We start from the raw sequence: 19,098 nt of genomic DNA, 5'->3' as shown, positions 1-19,098 counted from the left end.
CAATAATAACACCAACAACCTTCGACACCTGGGCACTGTTGATCAGACACCGTTCATCTTGTTACTAGAATTGAGGCAGAAGAGAACACTTACTAGAGATCAAAACTATGGCCTTCCTTCAAGAGCAGCGTACACTATCGATCATTGGACGTCTGGAATTATAACCAGATGGTATTTATTGGATAAACCGAATCGCCGTGTGCGACACAAAGCAGCCTGCACAAAACTTTTTCATTCATTTCGTCGTGCATATATGGACAATCAGGTGTCTAGAGGAAGAAAAGACTTGTTAGGAAAATGGGGGGGGCAGGTTGGTGGGGGAAAAGTTGTTAGTCTTCGGTTGCAAACGTCCAATTGGTCTTGACATCAGTCAGCCTCGGATCTAAATTTCAATACGTACCGACACCTTTGCCAATGAAAAAGCCCCCGTTCGAACCTTCAACCCTTATGACCAGGTAATATGATTTTCTACTGACAGTTATGGGGTCATTGAATGAGGGTACCACCGACATGCTGGCTAGTCCAGAGCACCGTAAGGGGCAAGGTCATAAAATCAGCCCCACTCTCGACAATATTGGTGGCGCAACGCCATCATTTAGTCTAGTCCGGAGAACCTCGCCACGCTGTGATCGATAGCAGGTTGTGTGGTGTGTCTAGCAAGGATAAGATGACATGGCTAGGAAGGCCGATATGTGTAATCGCCAGCGAGCGGGACATGGTTGTGTTGTTCTGTGCACGATTTAGCAGTTTGCAGCTAATGCTTTCGCCCCACTTGTGGAGACTATGCGCAACATTGAAGGAAGTCCGTGCAGTTTTGTGAAATATTCGCGAGTGTCAGGTTCCAAATTAGGAAATGTACCACCATACCATAATGTGCCAGTACTACTCCAGTACTACAGTAGCTTAGGGACTGAACACATTGGAAATCCAGCGCGATTCATACAACTCTCTGTGACATAACACGATTGTCGACTGCGCGTCAAATAGAGGGTGCCAACAAAGACACTAGGTATTTCCCATCACGACGCATAGAAATCGATCGCATTTTTGACGATGTGGGCGGCATTTGGGTTGCCCCACGGACATTCGTCGTGAGTGGTGAATATAAGAAAGTCGCTTTCCATTACCGTGTACACAACGTGAAGGGATGATACTCTTTCTTCAATCGATTCCTTGGCCTACCTAGGGAAAACTAGCACCACCTCGTGCCGGACTGGGAGCCAGATATGGAAGTGAAGAAGCAAAAATTTGCCAGTTTAGACCAGTAAAAGCATCGTTCTGTGAGGTGAGCGCTGCATTCGAAGACAGCAGTTTGCTAGAATGGTCTTTGTGATGTGTACCTAGGTCATAGGGAGGTACCGTATACTGGCGTCAAGGCTCCCGGAATGAAATGAAGCTGCGTAGTAGTTCGCGATGGCCGTTCAAAGCGAGTTTGGCGAAGGACATGGACGCCTTCGAAATCATTGGTTGCGCACAAGTTCGGTGAGTAGGTCAGCTGTGATATTTTCACGCGTTCAAGTTACCCAAATTTCCCGGGAGCGTGGAAACCGGAGGCTGGTCACTTCTAAAGTATCCCACGTTGATCCCATTTGGGGACGGGTACTTACAAGTAAAACGTTGATATGTCTGTGAGTGGAGCGCACCTACTTTTTGTCTCGAGATAGGGAGCACTGGGTGGTGCTGTGTATTAGTTGTACTCAACTCCTCGACAAAGCTGGTAGGATGCATGGTTCCAGGCGCAGTGGCTCCAGGCTGAGCAGCTTGTTACCGCCTGTCTATCTACCCCGTAGTACATATGTCCTGTATGCTGCCACAGCAAAGCATCACCTTGTTAGTCCTCAGAATGGTAGTCTCACTGCCAGCCACTCTTCAGTACCCGGACATGTCCGACCGTTCTAGGAGGCACTGCGCACACTGGCTTCGAGACTACCAGAACGGCTGTGAACGAGACACTGCACCTCCAGGTACATGCACACCTTTTTCGACACCCGAGCAATCGAGTATATTGGCACTCCGCCGCCTTTTCTCGCTGTGCAAGTTTGCACTAGTCTCGTACCCAGCCATTCTGCGGACCCAGGAGACTAACAACAGCGGACATTCACAAACCTTGTACCCATCTCAGTCTCACCTGGGTGTTTCTTGCAACCGCTGACTAGTACATGTGCGTTAATGTTGTTGTGTGCATGTGTCATCCCTGGCAAACAAGATGCCTATTGTCAGTGAGGGCTTTGTTCTAGTGTCCAGCACCCCTACGATAGGTTTTTCGTAGGTGTTCTGAAAAGTCCACAAGAGGAAGAGAATCGATTTTCACTTCATCTGCAGGAATGAACACTGACAGAGATTTTCCGTTCGTCAATAACAATTGCATATGGTGCTGTTCCTGTCTCTCGTCAAGCATTCCTCGGATAGCATTACAATGACAGCAAAGCTCCACAATCCCGACAGCACACGACTGAGATATCTTATTGCCGAGGTTGATGAGGTCGACAGTCCAATAGAAAAAGGACTGCGTCACTTGCACCGGCGCAGACGAACTGGGGACACGCTGAGTTGTGGGAGGCGCTTCTACCTTTACAACGCGACGCGGATGGGCCTGACGTAAGCATGTCATCTGCAGACGGTGGTTTTGCTCATGGTCGATGTTGACTGTGGTTAGTATGAAAATGAGGTGGTGTTACAAAGCGAAACGAACTCACGAGTACAACTGTTGTGATAGGGAACTGGTATTGCAGAGACACGCCTGAGGAACGAACCAAGTGCTTGAACCCATTTATCCGACTGCCATTCTGATGGCAATAGCACCACTGGAGCTTCGACTGCTTGTCCGAAGAACTTCGGATCAGTTGACACTGGGGAAAATGTCTCTGGCTACCTGGAACGATAAGAATAGTAGCAACTGGGAGAAGGCTTCCGAATGGGAGGTCTGACCGACTTGGAATGCCGAAACGATATTCCTTGTAGATCACGGAGAATCTATACTCACGATTAGACTGCCCTATAAACTGATCCGGGACACATTGCCGATACCGATGATCATGCCGTGGACCGCACCTAATTGCAGCACCAGAGTATGGCCGACTGCTCATCACTTGAGCCAAGATTGGTGTCACCGCAAAAGGTCGTCATTTTCAGTCATAAATAAATGAAGAAATACTTGTGAGGGTGCACACAGTTAAGGTGTCGAAATGAGGAATGGCACTGAGCACGGGTAGGGGCTAAAAAAATGGTCACAAAGATTCGCCGGTGCATGATCCACGCACAAGATTATTACATTTGGTATATCAAGAGTCCGTTTCGCTAATATATACCACTGATTAATTCGCGTTCTGACAGGAAGCTTGCCGCAATACCTTGTGAGTGCAGCGCACATCGCACTATCCCTGTCAACGAAATATTTTAGATCCCAAGTTACGGGGTACAATCGAAGACAGGAAGAGCTGGCCCGCCGCCGCCGCCGCCGTTCCCAGAGGAAGCGTATTGTGGCTGCAGGTGGTGAAGGTCAAAGACAGTACTGGCTCTGGCCATCGCCATATCCAGGTTCTCTCCCACCTTAGCAAATATGCTCGCGGGTAACAGGATGATGTCCATGGATAATGCGACTGCACTGGGCGAAGACACCCATGTGTGTTTCAACAATTGTTGTGTCCTCGGTTGCACGCGAAAGCGCTGGTATCGGGTACAAGAGATCCTGAACGGGACGCCGATAGGGATGATTTTGGTCTGCGGTCGTGGGGAGGTGCAGAAGGCGCGGGCTGCCAGCCAAAAAGAGCGATGATGAAGGACGTATCTGACAACTCGGGTGATGATAGTGGTGCACTTCCGTCGACTTGCATCGCAGAGGCATCTCCGGGAAGTGGAGGCGGAGTACCGTCGATGACACCGCTGAATGAAGGGAGCTCACTTGCGGGGTGTCTGAGCAATAAACATTAATGAAAGTCACCGCGAACGTATCTAAAAGCACTTACAAATGGACGTTTTGTAGGAATTTTGGTTGTCATAGGAACCAACACAATGGCGGTAGTTCTCATCCGATGAACCGTGAAACTCGGGGATTGAAGCTTGAAGCTTGAAGGGGCACGCGGTACGTAGAATCTGTTGGATGACATTAGACCACCCCCGGACAGTGCACTGGGCGAAATGATATACACCATTGTATCGTCACGCCTTCCACGGACTCCGTGCATGTCCGCAAGCAAAGAGCATTGTTTTTCGACAAAGCATCGGGGCCGCTCAAAGTTGGCCCTGACACCGACGCCTACAGCTAATTTATGGTAGTCGCGCTGCAGGCATGGGTATCGTCGGCGGCGTCGGCGCCAGCTTTGAGGGACCCTGTTAATTATAAATCGTGCGCAGAGAATCCCAACCCAACAGTATGGAAGGAAATGTTCTACTCGGCGGCAATTGCACGTTCCTAAAAGGTACCTTCCTTTCCCTGGCCATGCCATCTCATCCTGCGGGCACCTATAACATGTCACAAATTCATACCAACCTGTCCTTTTCATCGTTCATCCATGCGCAGTCGGATGCAGCCACAGCATCAATTTGTGATAGCTTATTGGCATGCGTGGAGAGCCTGTACGTAGCGAGAAGAGATAGAAAGAATTGGGTCCACAAGGATCTCTATTCGGACGCTGCACGAATTGGAGATACAGGTGAGTGCTGAAAAGCAACTGTTGTCAGTTCGGATGGAGAACTTCGAGAAAGAGCAGGATGTTGTGCAGGCGAGAATGAAGGCGAAGTGGGGTGCGCTTTTGGAGAGGTCAACGATGTTTGAGATGCGACCATTGTATTACATACTACCATTACGTTCAGCAAATGGGAGCCCCCACGTTTGCTGGAAGTAAATCGGAACTGACTCAGGTGAGGAAGCGTGCTTGGTATCGAAACGAGACTTTATGTCATATTGTGCGAGTGTCCTGTAGAAAGAGCGGGAGAGATGGGGGCGCTTAGCCAGAGGAGATTTCTCGCTATTCGATTTCCCTGTCGGCGACGACGCGGCGACGTCCGACGACTGAGTTGCATCCTGGAGTTTGCTCTGCGTTTAAATCGTATCATGAACGAGAGTCCGAGACCGACGGATATCTTTGCAATAGCTGACCTTGGTTGCTGGAACAGAAGATATCGAAGACGTTGAAGGACTGGGTGTCGTGGCTCATGGGATACGCACATACGGATTCATGTTCTGAAAATGGTTCAACATATTTACCATCCACCCTGTTGTCAGTATGCTAGAGTCCATGTCCGAGTAAGCGAAGTGGGTCGCGCGCCTTGCGTCAGCACACTTCGCCGCGGGCAGAACTTGCGCATCATGCAGCCCTCCAGAGACTGGTTCACGTTGCGTCCGGGCCGGACTTGTCCCGGATCCGGTTGCCTAAAACGTGACTACCACCACATGGGCGAAGTGATCCGAACCAAATCCGAGCGACAACATTTCGAGTGACCTTGCCTACCAACATCTATGTAATACGACGCCCTGGACTGCCATCATGTTGGTACCACCCTCATTCTATGACACGTAACTGTCAATCGAAGCTCGTATCACCTGGTCAGAAGGACCGAACGGTTCAAACGGGGGTTTTACCTATTGGAATGAGTGTCGGTACGTATGAACTTCATGAAATTGGTTGGTTGGCTCCTCGAAAAATTCCGAGACTGGCGGAGGTGAATCTACCTTCCCTTCGATTTTGCGAACAGGCCTTTGCTTCTGTTCTAGAATGAACCACTTGACCTCATGAAGAACGAAAGACAAAAAAAACTTCTATCCCGGCTGCTTTATGTCGCTTACGACAATTCGGTCTGCACCGTCCGTCTATCCAGTATTTTTTCAGATATCTCATGATCAATGGAGTATGTTACTCTTGGAGAAAAGAAAGGGCGTGGTCTGGAACTCAAGTAAGCGTTTTCGTTCGCCGCGTTTCTAATGACAGGATGAATGATGTCTGCCGAATAGTGCCTAGATGTGGAGAAACGTTGTGGTAATATTGTCCAATGGCGCTACAGGATTCAAGAAGGCTTCGTTTCAACGATATATCTAGTACATAAGAATGTATGCAGTCATGACAGCATTTCTCACTCACCGCGATTCTAATGACAGGAAGAATGATGCTTGCCGAATGCGGATCAACACTACCCACTGGGTCAATGCCTCAACGTCTCGACAAGTCCCGTGACAACCTCAACCACCACACCAAGGGCCACGACCACCCCAAAGCGACGACGACAACAGCAACGACAATGACGCGTCAAAAGGGAACGTTTGGTAATGTTGTCCAATGGTGTTATGGGACCCAAGAATATGAAGAGATCAACAGTTGGCCGCACTCTGGTGCTACAATCAGGTATGTCATCAGGTCCACGGCACACCGATGGTACGGTGCTTCCAGATCTGAACTGTTCTACGCTTTCTGGGAATGAGTACTGCAATACCATTTGGTTCATGATCATTTATCTGATTTTCGGACACGTGTCCCGGGGCAGTTCGTCAGGTGGTCTAATCGTAAGTATAGGGTCTCTGTGACCTGCAGGGAATTTCGTTTTAGCGTTCTAAATTGATTGTATTTTCCGCTCGGCTCCGCACTTACTCCCAAGAGGTTCGCTGCATGCCTGCTCGTGTCCCCATTCGTTCTCTCGGTTACGTATCACTCCACGTAGTGGGGGCGAAGCCGTGTTTGCGGCATTGTCAACTAACACGAAGTTCTTGTGACAAGAAGCGAGAGCTCCAACTGCATTACTGCTTCAGCATGGCCTGCCCTTCACACTAGCTAGCTGGATCGGATAAAAAGGCTCTGGTTTTTCGTTCATTCCCTAGGCTTTTGTCCCTGCAATACCTGTTCCCCATCGCAATAGTCATACTCGTGGGTCCCTTTCAACTCATGGTATCACCGCACTTTCATACTGATAGTAATCAGTATTAAACATGCCCCAAACAACCGTCTCCAGATGGCTTCCCAAAGACCGAGCAGCTGTTGACAGATTCGTGGGCAGATACTTCGAGCGTAGTCGTCTTATCCATGGACGTATCCCTAAAACCGGCGCGCGTTTTGCGGAGGCAGGGGAGAAGCTGGAGACAGCGTTAAACAGATCCGGCATCGACTTCGACCCCCGCCAACTGCGGTGCCACTACCGCGTCGTCGGCGGCGACAGGCAAATCGTTTGTACTATCCGCAATCTTGACGATATAGTGCTGGACTTCCTGGATTTCATTGAGAAGGAGCCCGTGGTCCGCGATGCATTCAACGCGATGTTCGAGCAAGCTCCCCCGCCTACTCCGGGCACGGGTGAAGCAGAGGTATATAGTTTCGACTTTTGCAACCGTCACGCGGCTCATTTCAGCCTAGATCAAGGACTATAGAGACTTATTGGAGATGTTCGATACGATCCTAACCACAGCACCTTCCCATGGCGGGGACAGTGCCAGCGAAATGGCGGCGTCTGTTCCCTTTTACGCTGTCATTTCACGTTTCTGCAACACTCCTGCGGGCTACGTCGCGTTCACCCACCCTGGAGTCAATAAGAAATTGTACAGGCTGTTCATGAAATGGAACGAGTTCCTCACGTCGCCGGCATCCAAGAGAGTCATTCACGACGGAGTCGGTGGCTGGCTCAGCGCCGAAGCACTCAGTGAGATTGTCGAGTACGCTGGCGGAGACCCTACGCAGCAAAGCTTTGAACACTTCTATATTTGCGATACCTCGGATCCTCATTACGGTTACAAGTCTTATGACGACTTCTTCGTCAGGGAGTTGAAAGCCGTCCACCGTGCCGTGGTTCATCCTGATGACCCAGCGATCGTCAACTCTGCATGCTCGTCTACCGTCGACCGGTTCTACCAGGACCTCAAGAAGACCGAGAGATTTTGGCTCAAAAATACACCCTACTCCCTCAACCACATGCTCGCAGGAGACGAGTTTGTCGACCAATTCGTCGGCGGGAGTCTTATCCAGGCTATGCTTGCATCTCTTGACTATCACCGTTGGCGCAGTCCCGTAAATGGTACCGTCGTAAAGACACGCCTCATTGCGGGCATGAATCATCCTAACCAACCGCCGCCTACCTACTTCGCGGGTCGCTGGGACGATGAGTTAGACCCAGACGTTATCACCCGCTCGCAGGACTTCGTCACGGCCATATCTAGCCGTGCTTTGATTTTCATCCAGGCCGAGGAGCCCGTTGGTTTGATGTGCTTCGTGGGTGTTGGCTTATGCGAGGTGTCGACTTGCGAAATTACCGTCAGGGAGGGCCAGAAGCTCAAGAAGGGAGATCAGTTGGGCATGTTCCACTTCGGAGGATCTACCCACTGCCTCGTTTTTCGCGGTGGCCTGACCGTGACGCCGATCCCGCAGCCTGGCAAGGACGATGACGGTAACGCCATCGAAGTGCCATTGGTAGGATCCAAGGTGCGAGTTGGCAAAGACATCCTCACTGTAGCAAAGACGGCTTGAAATAATAGTTCCGATCGCGTGTTCATGTAAACCTACAAACAGTATCATGTCTCGATCGCCCGTGTGTACGATAGCAAAATTGAATCAGTGTCTTGACGTGTTTGCATACGATGTAACATTTCAGGCCTTACGCGTTGCGTGCTATCTTTCTGTATCTCATTCCACTGTGGTGCAAACAACGTGGGGTGAATGGAAATGAGTTGGACCAGTTCCACTCCGGGTGGTTTACTCTTCCTCATTTTCCGCTCTGACATTGCTGTGTTTACTGATCCCGCGGGGAGAGTGACACTCCATCAGTAGGATTTCTTGCAGAAGATTAGTCACATTTGGTTTGCAACGGCGATTGCATGTTTTAACTCCGGGCACACGACGACAATGCCAGGGCCCAGCATTTCACTTGGTTCAGCCCAAGGTGCCCCTAACATCCCCACTCGAACAACTCAGCAATCGAAAGGATATGAGTTCGATATACCCACTGCCTCATCTTTTACCGGTGTTACTGATCTCATAAGGTGAGGACGATACCATTGCTAGCACCGAAGGCGCGAACCGGCAAACATATTCCCTACGCCAGGTGTTTCCCCTATGTAACTCGGACTCAAGGTCTCTCGGAGTGAAATCGAGTTAGTTAAGCACGAGATAGTATGGACTACCCGTTTCTAGGACGAGCACCAAAGATCTATCAAGACATGCCTGCGGAGTCGAAGATAGCAGAGCAGAGATCCTGGTGATTGGGCAAACAATTCGTCCCTCAATTACCTGCTATTCCAGTGCTTGCACGTACGACTTCTGTGCCCATTGCCCGTTCAACCATACCCATGATAGGAGGTTTTCTATGGAGATCCTGAAAAACCCACAAGAGACGTAAAAATGGATGTTCACTTAGTATGCATGGGTGAAACACGCACCAAGTCAGATGGGCGCACCGTCAGATTGAACGTCAGCGGAACGACTTTCAATTCCAGTAGGTAATAGTAATACTCATGTAACGAGTTGTACATTGGGATCAACCACGGGACGGTCAGCCCCTCATCGGCGGAGAACTCGGACAATGTCACACACAACGCAAGTCGGTCCTAGAGTTTTCGAACGCGAAGCCATTTAACGAGGCCATCACTGGGATCTGCGCAGCTGAACTATTCGATGGACGAGTGCTCGAGGCACCTCAGGTGGTCCGTGGTGGTCAAAGCCACATCTCCACGTTCCGCCAAGCAAAAAGCAACGAAATCAGACACGTCCATTTCTGGATGACGCACACCAGGGAACACCGTATGGACGGCTACAACGTCTTCAATGACCGCATAACCAAGGGAGCTCTAATCATCCAGGGGGCAGAGGCGCCGAGCGTTTGAGAACTTTCTTCTAATATATCCTCGAGCAGGAGGCGCTGAGCATCGGAAGGGAGTAGATGAAATGACCGGGCCTTGAGGTCACAATGGCCGCTAAAAATGACCTAGGGACCAGTCAAACTTGACTATCAGTAACTCGAGAAAGTGGCAAGTGGACACTGGCAGGAAGTAGGACTCCACAATTCGACCCTAGTATTGTCAACGTTCTGAACGAGGTAATCGATGGCAACTTTAGTGGTGCCCCTAATGGAGAACATTGCAGCCTAAGAATTTTGAAGCTAGCAGCTGCCGAAATGGTATCATGTCTGGCGTTCTCCCCAAGGTTCAAATGCTCGAGCGTATGGGCAAATTAGATAGAAACACGTCTCAAAGAAGGAAACGTCACGTCCCAAGATTTTCTCATGATGACAATCTTCCAAACTCTTGTCGTTATGCTGGATGACGAGACTATGCCAGCGACATCCATAACAGATAACAAGAACGAGGAATCGAGTGAACGTTGGTAAATCGTCCCGGAAAGGTCAGGAGGATATTTCGGTGTCGAATGGACGTTCACAAGCTTCTCTCCAGGTGCGCTATTACCAGAGAGGTAAACCACGAAGGGTGGGTCACGACAGTGGTCCGGAGGCCCGGAGACGTCGAAATCATGTCGCTCCAATGACTTAACACCCTAGCCAACTTCCTCTTGGTAGAACAATGGCCGTAGGTCGGAGAACCACAGCTACTGACTGCCAGATAGATGATCCGATAAAGTGGCTGTAACAGGAAGATGGTTAATCGGGGTTTTATGGCGTGCTTGAGCAGGTGGCCAATCCTGTTTCTCTGCACCTGGCTAGCAGTGCGGACATTTCGAAAGCGAACAAGTGGTTGTCGTTCTTGCTCTTCCAACTGGCAGTACCAGTTTAGCCCGGGCTTTAACAAGTTCATCTGTAGTCGCGTCACTGTTATAGCGATTACTGTGAGTGCCGTCCACGAACAATTCGAAAGAACACGGAGACCTCTGACACGGCCCAAGGAAAGAAAACGAATTTGCCTAAAAATCGAACGTGGCGATAGAAGAACGGCAGTTGCTACAGGTTAGTCCAATTCATGCGCGTAACTTACTTAGTTGCGTATGTTAGAAAAAAAGATACATCCCGCTGCAAGCGAGTGTAAGCAACTACTATCTTCCAGGGTGCGGTGCAGTCCTGGTCCAGTGGGTACACCTTTGTGAGCAGATCGTATAGCGGCCCGCCGGCCCGATCCAACCCCGCCCTCCAAGAGAAAAAAAAAAACTATCATTGGTCATCCCCCCACTTGAAGTCATCATTCCCTCTCCTATACTGTCGGCTATGGATTGTGATTTTGTTAAACGTGACTTATCCATCTGACAAATGGACTTGAACATATTCGGCGTCCGTGATCTTTCCTGGTTGTTCTGAACCTACACGACCGCATATCTAATAACTGGGACAGTTGTGGGGTGCACATTCGTCGACTTGCACGGCAGGAGGACCTTCGGGAGGTGGGATCAGAGTACCACCGCTGAATGAAGGGAACTCACTTACGAGGGTATCTGAGAAGTAAGTGTTAGTAAAAGTCACCGTGAACGTATTTAAGAGCACGCCCAGGTGGATGTTTTATAAAAATTTCGGATACCACAGGATCCGATGCAATCCCAAGTCGTGAGTCATGAAACTCGGGGACTGAAGCGGACGTGGTAAACGGAATCTGTGGGATGGATTTGATTATCCTTGGACAGTACCAGACGAATCGATACATACCTTTGGATCGTCTCGTCCCCCACGGACACCCACGTCCACAAACGAAGCGCATTGCTTTTTTTACCAAAGCATTAGCTGCAAATCGTGCGCAGAACGACAGGGTGGAAGGAAATGGCCTGATTACACATTCCTAATGCTTACCTTCCCACCGACTTCCCTGGCCACGCTATCTCGTCCTGCGAGCACCCACGACACGTCACATATCCCACATACCCACCCCCACATTTGGTTGCAGCCACAGCATCGATTCGTAGTGGCTTGTTGGTATACGCGGAGAGCTTGTACGTGGCGAGACGGTACAGAAAGGATTGCATCAACGAGGGTCTGTATTCAGATGACGCATACGTGAGGGTGGCTGTTTTCTGCTTGGACGGGGAACTTTGAGAAGAGCGACGTTTAATGCCGACGGTGGTCATCATTACGGTTTCAAGTCCTACGATGGGCTCTCCGTCAAGGAGTCGAAAGCCATTCACCGCGACATTGTTTTGCATAACGACTCGACGATCGTCCGAGGTCAACTCCGCTGAGCTAGGCTCTTGTCCTGGCGATGTTTGGATCTTTCTACCACTACCGTTGGCGCAGTCCCGTACTTGCACTGTCATGAAGACGAGCCTCAGACCACCACATCCAACTTGCTCTTCCCATGAGGGTCTAGATGTCGTTTTCCTCTGGTAGGACTCTGGAGGATCTACCCGACTGCTTGCATCTTCCGACCTGACCTGACCGTGACGCCGACTAACCAAGACGGCCAAGGTTGATGGGATCGAAAGTGCGAGTCAGCACAGATATCCTTCGCGTAGAATTGCAGGTTTGAGGCGATCTCAATTTCGATCGATTGTTGGTGTAATCTTACGAAAATTTTGCATCTCTCGTGTGCGCAATGGCGATGTGGCATTCAGCCTCCAGGAGTTCGATCTACCCACTGCCTCATCTTTTACGGTGTTGCATAGTTGATGTATTAACTGTGAATCCTCGATGAAAGTGGTATACAGGGTGCGCATGTCGTGGTCTTGTGTGGGGTGGTTCTAGGCCGAGCACCAGGTTACTTGTCGACGCCGTAAGCTACTTCTTTAGTTTGCAACTCCCAAGCTCATACGTTCTGCAGTGTGCGGCCACAGCAAAGACAACCATAGCACTAAAGGCTGAATGCACACATTGCTTATCCTATATACGTGACAGCAGATAGACACGAGACTGTACAGCTGCCCGTTTCTAGGACATGCACCAAGATCTGTGAAGAAATGCACTGGCTTGAAATGGTACGCATCTATGGTAGCAGAGCAGGGAGCACGGTCATGCTCAAGTTGTGATGCGCCTTCCATTAATCCCCCCACGCGAGTACTCTAAATTGTTTTTAGATATACATGCAGCGCATCCTGTTACCTGACACTAAAAAGGTTACCTCAGAGCTAGGCACCGATTCCAGAGGATCTTACAAGTGGTGCAACGGTTAGTAGCGTAGGTAATCGGTACTTTTTCTCTCATTCCCGTGTCTCCAGCGTCCAGCTCGTTCCGCGCATTGCTCGACCACTCTCGTCGTCGCACCCCACTCCGCTCCCTTTCCTCACACTCTTCGTTTTCGGCACCTCGCAGGACCACCCAATCTGGGGCCCTTGGCGCGTTAGCGGACCCATCAGGAGCAGCACAACCTGCGAGGCGTACCCATCCGCCCTCGCAGCTCACGTCCCACATTCTCTCCCTTCCTTACTTCTCAGTTTCCCAAGTACCTTCCCCAGCATTCATGAATCTTGCATTGCGTCCGTAACTACTGCACGTACCTCCCGCACTGATTGTAGCAACATCCAAAGAGTTAAAACATGTAACCGCCGTCGCGAAGCTAATCTTCTGCAAACACGTCGAGATACAGTCTTCGATCCTGACTTGGAGGAAACACCTTAGACAGAAACTATGTTCGCCGGTTCGCACCTACAATCCTACTAATAATGTGGCGTCCTCGCCCTGAGGGATCAGCGACATAAGCCAGAGCAGCAGATGAGGCAGCGGGTAGACCCTCGGAAGTGGAACCGGTCCAACTTATCTACCTTTATTGACACCTTATACTGAACCAAGTGAAACGCTGAAAGATAACAATTCCTGCCGTACGCCTGAAATGTTACATTGTACACAAACACGCCAAGGCACCAATTCAACTTTACTATCGTACACGCGAGCGATGACACTGTTTAAATCTGAGGTTATACAGACACACGACCGAAGTTATCATTTCAAGGCTGCTTTGTTGCGATGAGGATATCTTTGCCGACCCGCACCTTCGATCCCTCCAAAGGTTGGCCGTCCTGGTCAATCGGCGTCACGGTCACGCCAGGTCGGAAGATGAGACAGTGGGTAGATCCTCCAAAGTGGAACTGGCCCAGCTCATCTCCCTTCTTGAGCTCCTGACCCTCGTTGACGACAACGTTACAGGTCGACACCTCGCCCAAGCCAACACCCACGAAGCACATCAAGCCAACGGGCTCCTCAGCTTGGATGTAGATCAAAGCACGTGTGGAAATGTTTGAGACAAAGTCCTGCGAGCGGGAAACGACGTCCAGATCTTCATGGTCATCGTCTAAGCAGGCAGCGTAGTAGGTGGGCGGTGGGTTAGGATGGGTCGCCCCAGAAATGAGGCGTGTCTTCACGACAGTACCGTTCACGGGACTGCGCCAGCGGTGGTAGTCAAGAGATCCAAGCATAGCCTGGATAAGAGTCCCCGCCGACGAATGTGTCAACAAGATCGTCCTCTGCGAGCATGTGGTTGAGGGAGTAGGGGGTATTTTTGATCCAGAATCTGTCCGTCCTCTTGAGGTTGTAGTAAACCTGGTGAACGGTAGACGAGCATGCAGAGTTGATGATCGCTGGGTTGTCGGGATAGACCACGGCACGGTGCACGGCTTTCAACTCCCTGACGAAGAGCTCGTCATAGGATTTGAAACCGTAGTGAGGGTCGCTGGTGTCGCAAATGAAGAAGTTGTCAAACGTATCCTGATCAGGAGTGCCACCAGCACTTTGGACCATGGCATTGAGCGCTGCGGTACTGAGCCAACCGCCATCTCCATCGTGGATGACATTGGTGGATGCTGACGACGTAAGGTACTCGTGCCATGCCGTGAACACCCTGCAGAATCTCTCATTGACTCCGGGGTGAGTGAACGCGTTATAGCCCGCGGGAGTGTTGCAGAAACGCGAAATGATACCGTAATAGGGAACGGCCGCCACCATAGCACTCACACCCTGACCAAAACTGGGTGCTGTCGTCAGGTTCGTGTCGATCATCTCCATCAAGTCCACATAGTCTTCGATCTAGACTGAGATGAGCGGAGTAATAGTCACAAAAGCCGAAAATACATACCTTTGCTTGGTCCTCGTTCTGAGGCGGGGGAGCTTGTTCGAACATCTCGTTGAATGCAGCGTAGACCACACCCTCCCTCTCAATGTAATCTTGGAATTCCTGTACTATAGGGTGCAGTGCGCGAACAGTATAAACTTGCACCTGGTCAGCGATGACGCGATAGTGTGATCGCAGGCAGTTTAGGTCAAGCTTAATGTCGATTCTGCTTATCGCCGTCTTCAGGCTTTCCCCCGCCTTCGCAAAACGCGTGCGGGTTTTAGGGTGGCGGCCATGGATAACACGACTGCGCACGAGCAAGTCGCTCACGAATGTTTCAACGGCTGCTGGGTCCTTGGGAAGCCATCTGCAGACGGTAGTTCTGGACATGGTTAATGCTGATTACGGTAAGTGTGAAGGTGTGATGGTGCTAAGAGGTGAGAGAGACCCACGAGTATAGCTATTGTGATGGGGAACAGTTGTTGAGGAGCCTGGAGAACAAAGGACAAATCTGAGCCCTTTTATACAATCCAGTTCGCCAAAGCATATCGGCCCACCCTGAAGCAGTAATACGACTGGAGCTTTGGCTTCTTGTCACAAGACGTGCCGGTTGACCCTGGGCGAACAGGATTTTGCTCCCAGCTACGTGGAATGATGCGTAACCGACAGAAAGAATGGTAGCAAGTGCGGAAGCCGAATGGAAGATCTGATCGACCTGGAACAGCGAGACGGAACTCCCCACAGATCACGAAGAACCCGTATCCACGATTAGACCGCCCGATAAACCGGTACTGGGACACATGACCGATAATCGGATAGATAATCCAGGAGGCCCATCGCAGGTATTCCTAGAAAACAAGGAAGAGCCCACGCTTCGAATCCAAGCTGACTCTGGAAGGACCGCACCATTGGAGCGCGGTGGAGCTGTTAACACAGCATCAGAGTGTGTCGTTCTAGCCGTGGTTGGTACCAAGGGGAAAAGGTCATCTGTAGTCACAAGTGAAGGGATACCTGTGAGCGTCATGGTCACGGTTCTCGACAGGATTCATTCACACATCAGGCACGTGCCTTATCTTGGCTGCTCTGTATGCGGCTATGCACCCCTGAGCAACAACAGTCGCAAAGACCCGGGTAAAGATAACCCGCCCCGGCCCAGGATCGATGCCAGATATGATCATCCACGCAGTATCACAAGAGTAGTACCCTCCGGTATATCCAAGCGTCCGCTCCAATAGCAGTGTAAGTCAATGCTTTGAAGTTTCTGTCGAATGTTCCTCTCGAGTCCTATAACGCCATTGGACAACAATATCCAACGTTCCTCCTAGATGCCATTGACCGGCATTCAGCAGGTTCTATTCATTCTGTCTTTAGAACCGTGGCGAACGAGAATGCTGCCATGGGTATACTTACTGGATATATCTCCCACAACTACGCCGTTGAGTCCTATAACGCCATTGGACAATAATACCACAACGTCTTCACTGATCTAGGCACTGCTCCACATCGGCATACGGCTCACATCATTCCTGCTGTCATTAGAATCGCGGCGAACGAGAACGCTGTATCACTTACTAGAATTCACAATCACATCTTTTCGCCAAGGGAAGCTGCCTCATCGATCATAGGTGAAAATTAAACAGATGGATAACACTTACCCGGATAGACCGAATCGTCATATGTGGCATAAAGTAGCCGCAACAGAGCCTCTTTTCTCCACCTCTTCGTACATTTATGGACAGTCAGGTGGTTCATTGTGTTGCTAGACGAGGCAAAGATTTGTTAGGGCAGGCGTTCTTCCGGGGAGACGGGTATCCTTCATGTCCGCAGCCGGGAGCAGCCTCCAGCCTACAATTCAGGAAAGCCATCGTATGGATCCAAATTCCAATACTGACACCAATTTTGAAGTGTGCGTGGTAGGAGGTCGAGGGTGCTACCGACATGCGGTTGACTAAGCTAAAGCACGGAATCCCCGGCTATGTATATCGATGGTACAGCGAGCGGTCTGGGTCGTCCTGGGTCCAGAACAAGACCTAGCCTTCCACTTCGCTTGATACCGTGACGGTGATTCCAGGTTCTTCTGGTGACTACGAGCCTATCCCCGACCCAGAGTTGAAAAGACGTCATCGCCACGTCGATGTTGAACATGCCGCGATACACCCTTCGAGTCTGACTTAGGGAACAGTCTACAGAGAGAATGTTTGCCGATTCCTGCTCTCGGTCCTATCAGTGGTGTATTGTTCGGGGTCGGCGAGATAAGGCACACCACAGCGGAAGAGCAGGTAGTGGGTAGATCCTTCGAAGTGGAACTGGCCGAACCCATCTCCTTTCAACCCCTGGCGCGTTGTTCGACCGGGGACGTCAGCAGCACACACGAAGCTGAACCAAGTAAAGCGGCATAGTCGTCGTAAACACTGAAATTGTTACACTGTACGCAAACGCTTCAAGAAATCACCTTGCTATCATACATACAAGATATGTCACTGTTTATGAGGCTACACTTGACATGCGATTGAAGCTATCATTTCTCAAGTCTGCTTTGAGACCGTGAGGATGTCTTTGCCGACCCGCACCTTCGATCCCACCAATGGCACTTCGGTGTCGTTACCGTCGTCGTCCTTGCCTGGCTGCATGATTTGCGTCACAGTCACGTCACCACCAAAGACGAGGCAGTGGGTAGATCCTCCGAAATGGAACATGCCCAGCTGATCGCCCTTCTTGAGCACTTGACCCTCCTTGACGGTAATTTCGCAAGTCGACACTTCGCACAAGCCAACACCCACAAAGCATATCAAGCCAACGGGATCCTCGGCTTGGATGAAGATCAAAGCACGAGTAGATATGGCCGTGACGAAGTCCTGCGAGCGAGTAATGACGTCAAAATCGTCTTGGACATCATCCAAGCAAGCAGCGTAGTAGGTTGGTGGTGGGTTAGGATGCGTCAAACCCGAAATGAGGCGCGTCTTCACGACGGTGCCGTCTACGGGACTGCGCCAACGGTGGTAGTCGAGAGATGCAAGCATAGCCTGGATAACAGTCCCGCCGACGAATGTGTCAACAAGATCGTCCTCAGCAAGCATGTGGTTGAGGGAGTAGGGGGTATCTTTGATCCAGAATCTGTCTGTCTTCTTAAGGTTGTAGTAAATCTCGTAGACCGTAGACGTGCATGCGGAGTTGACGATCGCCGTGTCATCAGGGGAAACTACAGCACGGTGGACGGCTTTCAACTCCCTGACAAAGAGCTCGTCATAGGATTTGAAACCGTAGTGAGGATCAGTGGTATCGCAAACGTAGAAGTTGTCAAACGTATCCTGTCCAGGGTCTCCACCAGCATGCTGGACCATAGCATTGAGCGCTGTGGTACTGAGCCAGCCGCCCTCTCCATCGTAAATGACGTCGGTGGAGTCCACCGACCTGAGGTATTCGTTCCATGCGTTGAACACCCTGCCAAGTCTTTCATTGACTCCAGGGTCAGTGAACGCGCTGTAGCCCGCAGGAGTGTTACAGAAACGCGAAATGATAGCGTAATAGGGGACGGCGGCCGCCATATCACTCGCGCCTCCGCCATAACTGGGTGCTGCCGTCAACTGCGTGTCGATCATCTCCATCAAGTCCACATAGTCTTCGATCTGGACTGAAATGAGCGATGCAATAGACGAAAAAGCTGAAATTATATACCTTTGCTTGGTCCTCGTTCTGAGGCGACGGAGCTTGCTCGAACATTTGGTTGAATGCAGCGTAGACGACACCCTCCCGCTCAATGTATTCTTTGAATTCTTGTACTATAGGGTTCAATGCACGGGCAGTATAAACTTGCGGTTGGCCAGGAGTGAAATGGTAGTGGGCCCGCAGGCGGCGTAGGTTAAACCGGATTTTGGCTTTGCCCATCGCCTTCTCCAAGTTCTCTCCCACCGCTGCAATACGCGCGCGGGTTCTAGGGTTACGTCCATGGATAAAACGACTGCGCTCGAGCAAGTCGCTCACGAATGCGTCAATGACTGATGGGTCCTTGGGAAGCCATCTGCAGACGGTAGTCTTGGACATGGTTAATGCTGATTGCGGTCAGTATGAAAGTACGATGGTACCAAGGGGTGAAAGGGACCCACAAGCACAGCTGTTGTGGTGCGGAACAGATATTGCAAAGACAAAAGCCTGGAGAAGCGAAGGAAAAATCTGTGGCCTTTTATACAATCCAGCCCGCCAAAGCATATAGGGGCGGCCAT

The 19,098-nt window shown here is 50.5% G+C and overlaps 5 protein-coding genes across 5 annotated transcripts; 1 reads left to right on the top strand and 4 right to left on the bottom strand.

The window, feature by feature from the left end:
- Nucleotides 1-2,192: 2,192 nt before the first annotated feature.
- Nucleotides 2,193-3,258, bottom strand: F5J12DRAFT_506755 (uncharacterized protein). The gene is made up of 3 exons (XM_051739770.1): nucleotides 2,873-3,258; nucleotides 2,697-2,816; nucleotides 2,193-2,646 (listed from the first exon to the last, which is right to left on the bottom strand). The coding sequence occupies exons 1-3, from the start codon at nucleotides 3,084-3,086 to the stop codon at nucleotides 2,234-2,236; spliced, it is 747 nt and encodes a 248-aa protein (XP_051594985.1). The 5' UTR covers nucleotides 3,087-3,258; the 3' UTR covers nucleotides 2,193-2,233.
- An 18-nt stretch (nucleotides 3,259-3,276) lies between these two features.
- F5J12DRAFT_864621 (uncharacterized protein) lies at nucleotides 3,277-4,824 on the bottom strand. Its single transcript, XM_051747012.1, has 5 exons — nucleotides 4,798-4,824; nucleotides 4,149-4,748; nucleotides 3,966-4,092; nucleotides 3,351-3,912; nucleotides 3,277-3,297 (listed from the first exon to the last, which is right to left on the bottom strand). Exons 2-4 carry the CDS (start codon nucleotides 4,500-4,502, stop codon nucleotides 3,551-3,553), a joined length of 843 nt encoding a protein of 280 aa, XP_051594984.1. The 5' UTR covers nucleotides 4,503-4,748; nucleotides 4,798-4,824; the 3' UTR covers nucleotides 3,277-3,297; nucleotides 3,351-3,550.
- Nucleotides 4,825-6,638: 1,814 nt separating this feature from the next.
- On the top strand, nucleotides 6,639-8,647 carry F5J12DRAFT_506675 (phosphatidylserine decarboxylase family protein). The gene is made up of 3 exons (XM_051739769.1): nucleotides 6,639-6,854; nucleotides 6,909-7,288; nucleotides 7,338-8,647. The coding sequence occupies exons 2-3, from the start codon at nucleotides 6,917-6,919 to the stop codon at nucleotides 8,439-8,441; spliced, it is 1,476 nt and encodes a 491-aa protein (XP_051594983.1). The 5' UTR covers nucleotides 6,639-6,854; nucleotides 6,909-6,916; the 3' UTR covers nucleotides 8,442-8,647.
- A 4,783-nt stretch (nucleotides 8,648-13,430) lies between these two features.
- Nucleotides 13,431-15,371, bottom strand: F5J12DRAFT_864594 (Phophatidylserine decarboxylase-domain-containing protein). Its single transcript, XM_051747011.1, has 4 exons — nucleotides 15,331-15,371; nucleotides 14,903-15,276; nucleotides 14,272-14,853; nucleotides 13,431-14,249 (listed from the first exon to the last, which is right to left on the bottom strand). Exons 2-4 carry the CDS (start codon nucleotides 15,266-15,268, stop codon nucleotides 13,779-13,781), a joined length of 1,419 nt encoding a protein of 472 aa, XP_051594982.1. The 5' UTR covers nucleotides 15,269-15,276; nucleotides 15,331-15,371; the 3' UTR covers nucleotides 13,431-13,778.
- A 2,032-nt stretch (nucleotides 15,372-17,403) lies between these two features.
- On the bottom strand, nucleotides 17,404-18,763 carry F5J12DRAFT_727997 (phosphatidylserine decarboxylase family protein; the record flags this gene model as incomplete). Its single annotated transcript, XM_051741844.1, has 2 exons — nucleotides 17,404-18,504; nucleotides 18,554-18,763. 2 exons carry the CDS (start codon nucleotides 18,761-18,763, stop codon nucleotides 17,404-17,406), a joined length of 1,311 nt encoding a protein of 436 aa, XP_051594981.1.
- Nucleotides 18,764-19,098: the final 335 nt, after the last annotated feature.

The sequence above is a fragment of the Pisolithus orientalis genome (genome assembly GCF_024613125.1).
Source record: "Pisolithus orientalis strain OTSU chromosome Unknown F5J12scaffold_64, whole genome shotgun sequence".
Lineage (NCBI taxonomy): Eukaryota > Fungi > Basidiomycota > Agaricomycetes > Boletales > Pisolithaceae > Pisolithus > Pisolithus orientalis.
The sequence above is the reverse complement of the archived record's forward strand: the minus strand, read 5'-3'. Positions and strand labels throughout refer to the sequence as shown.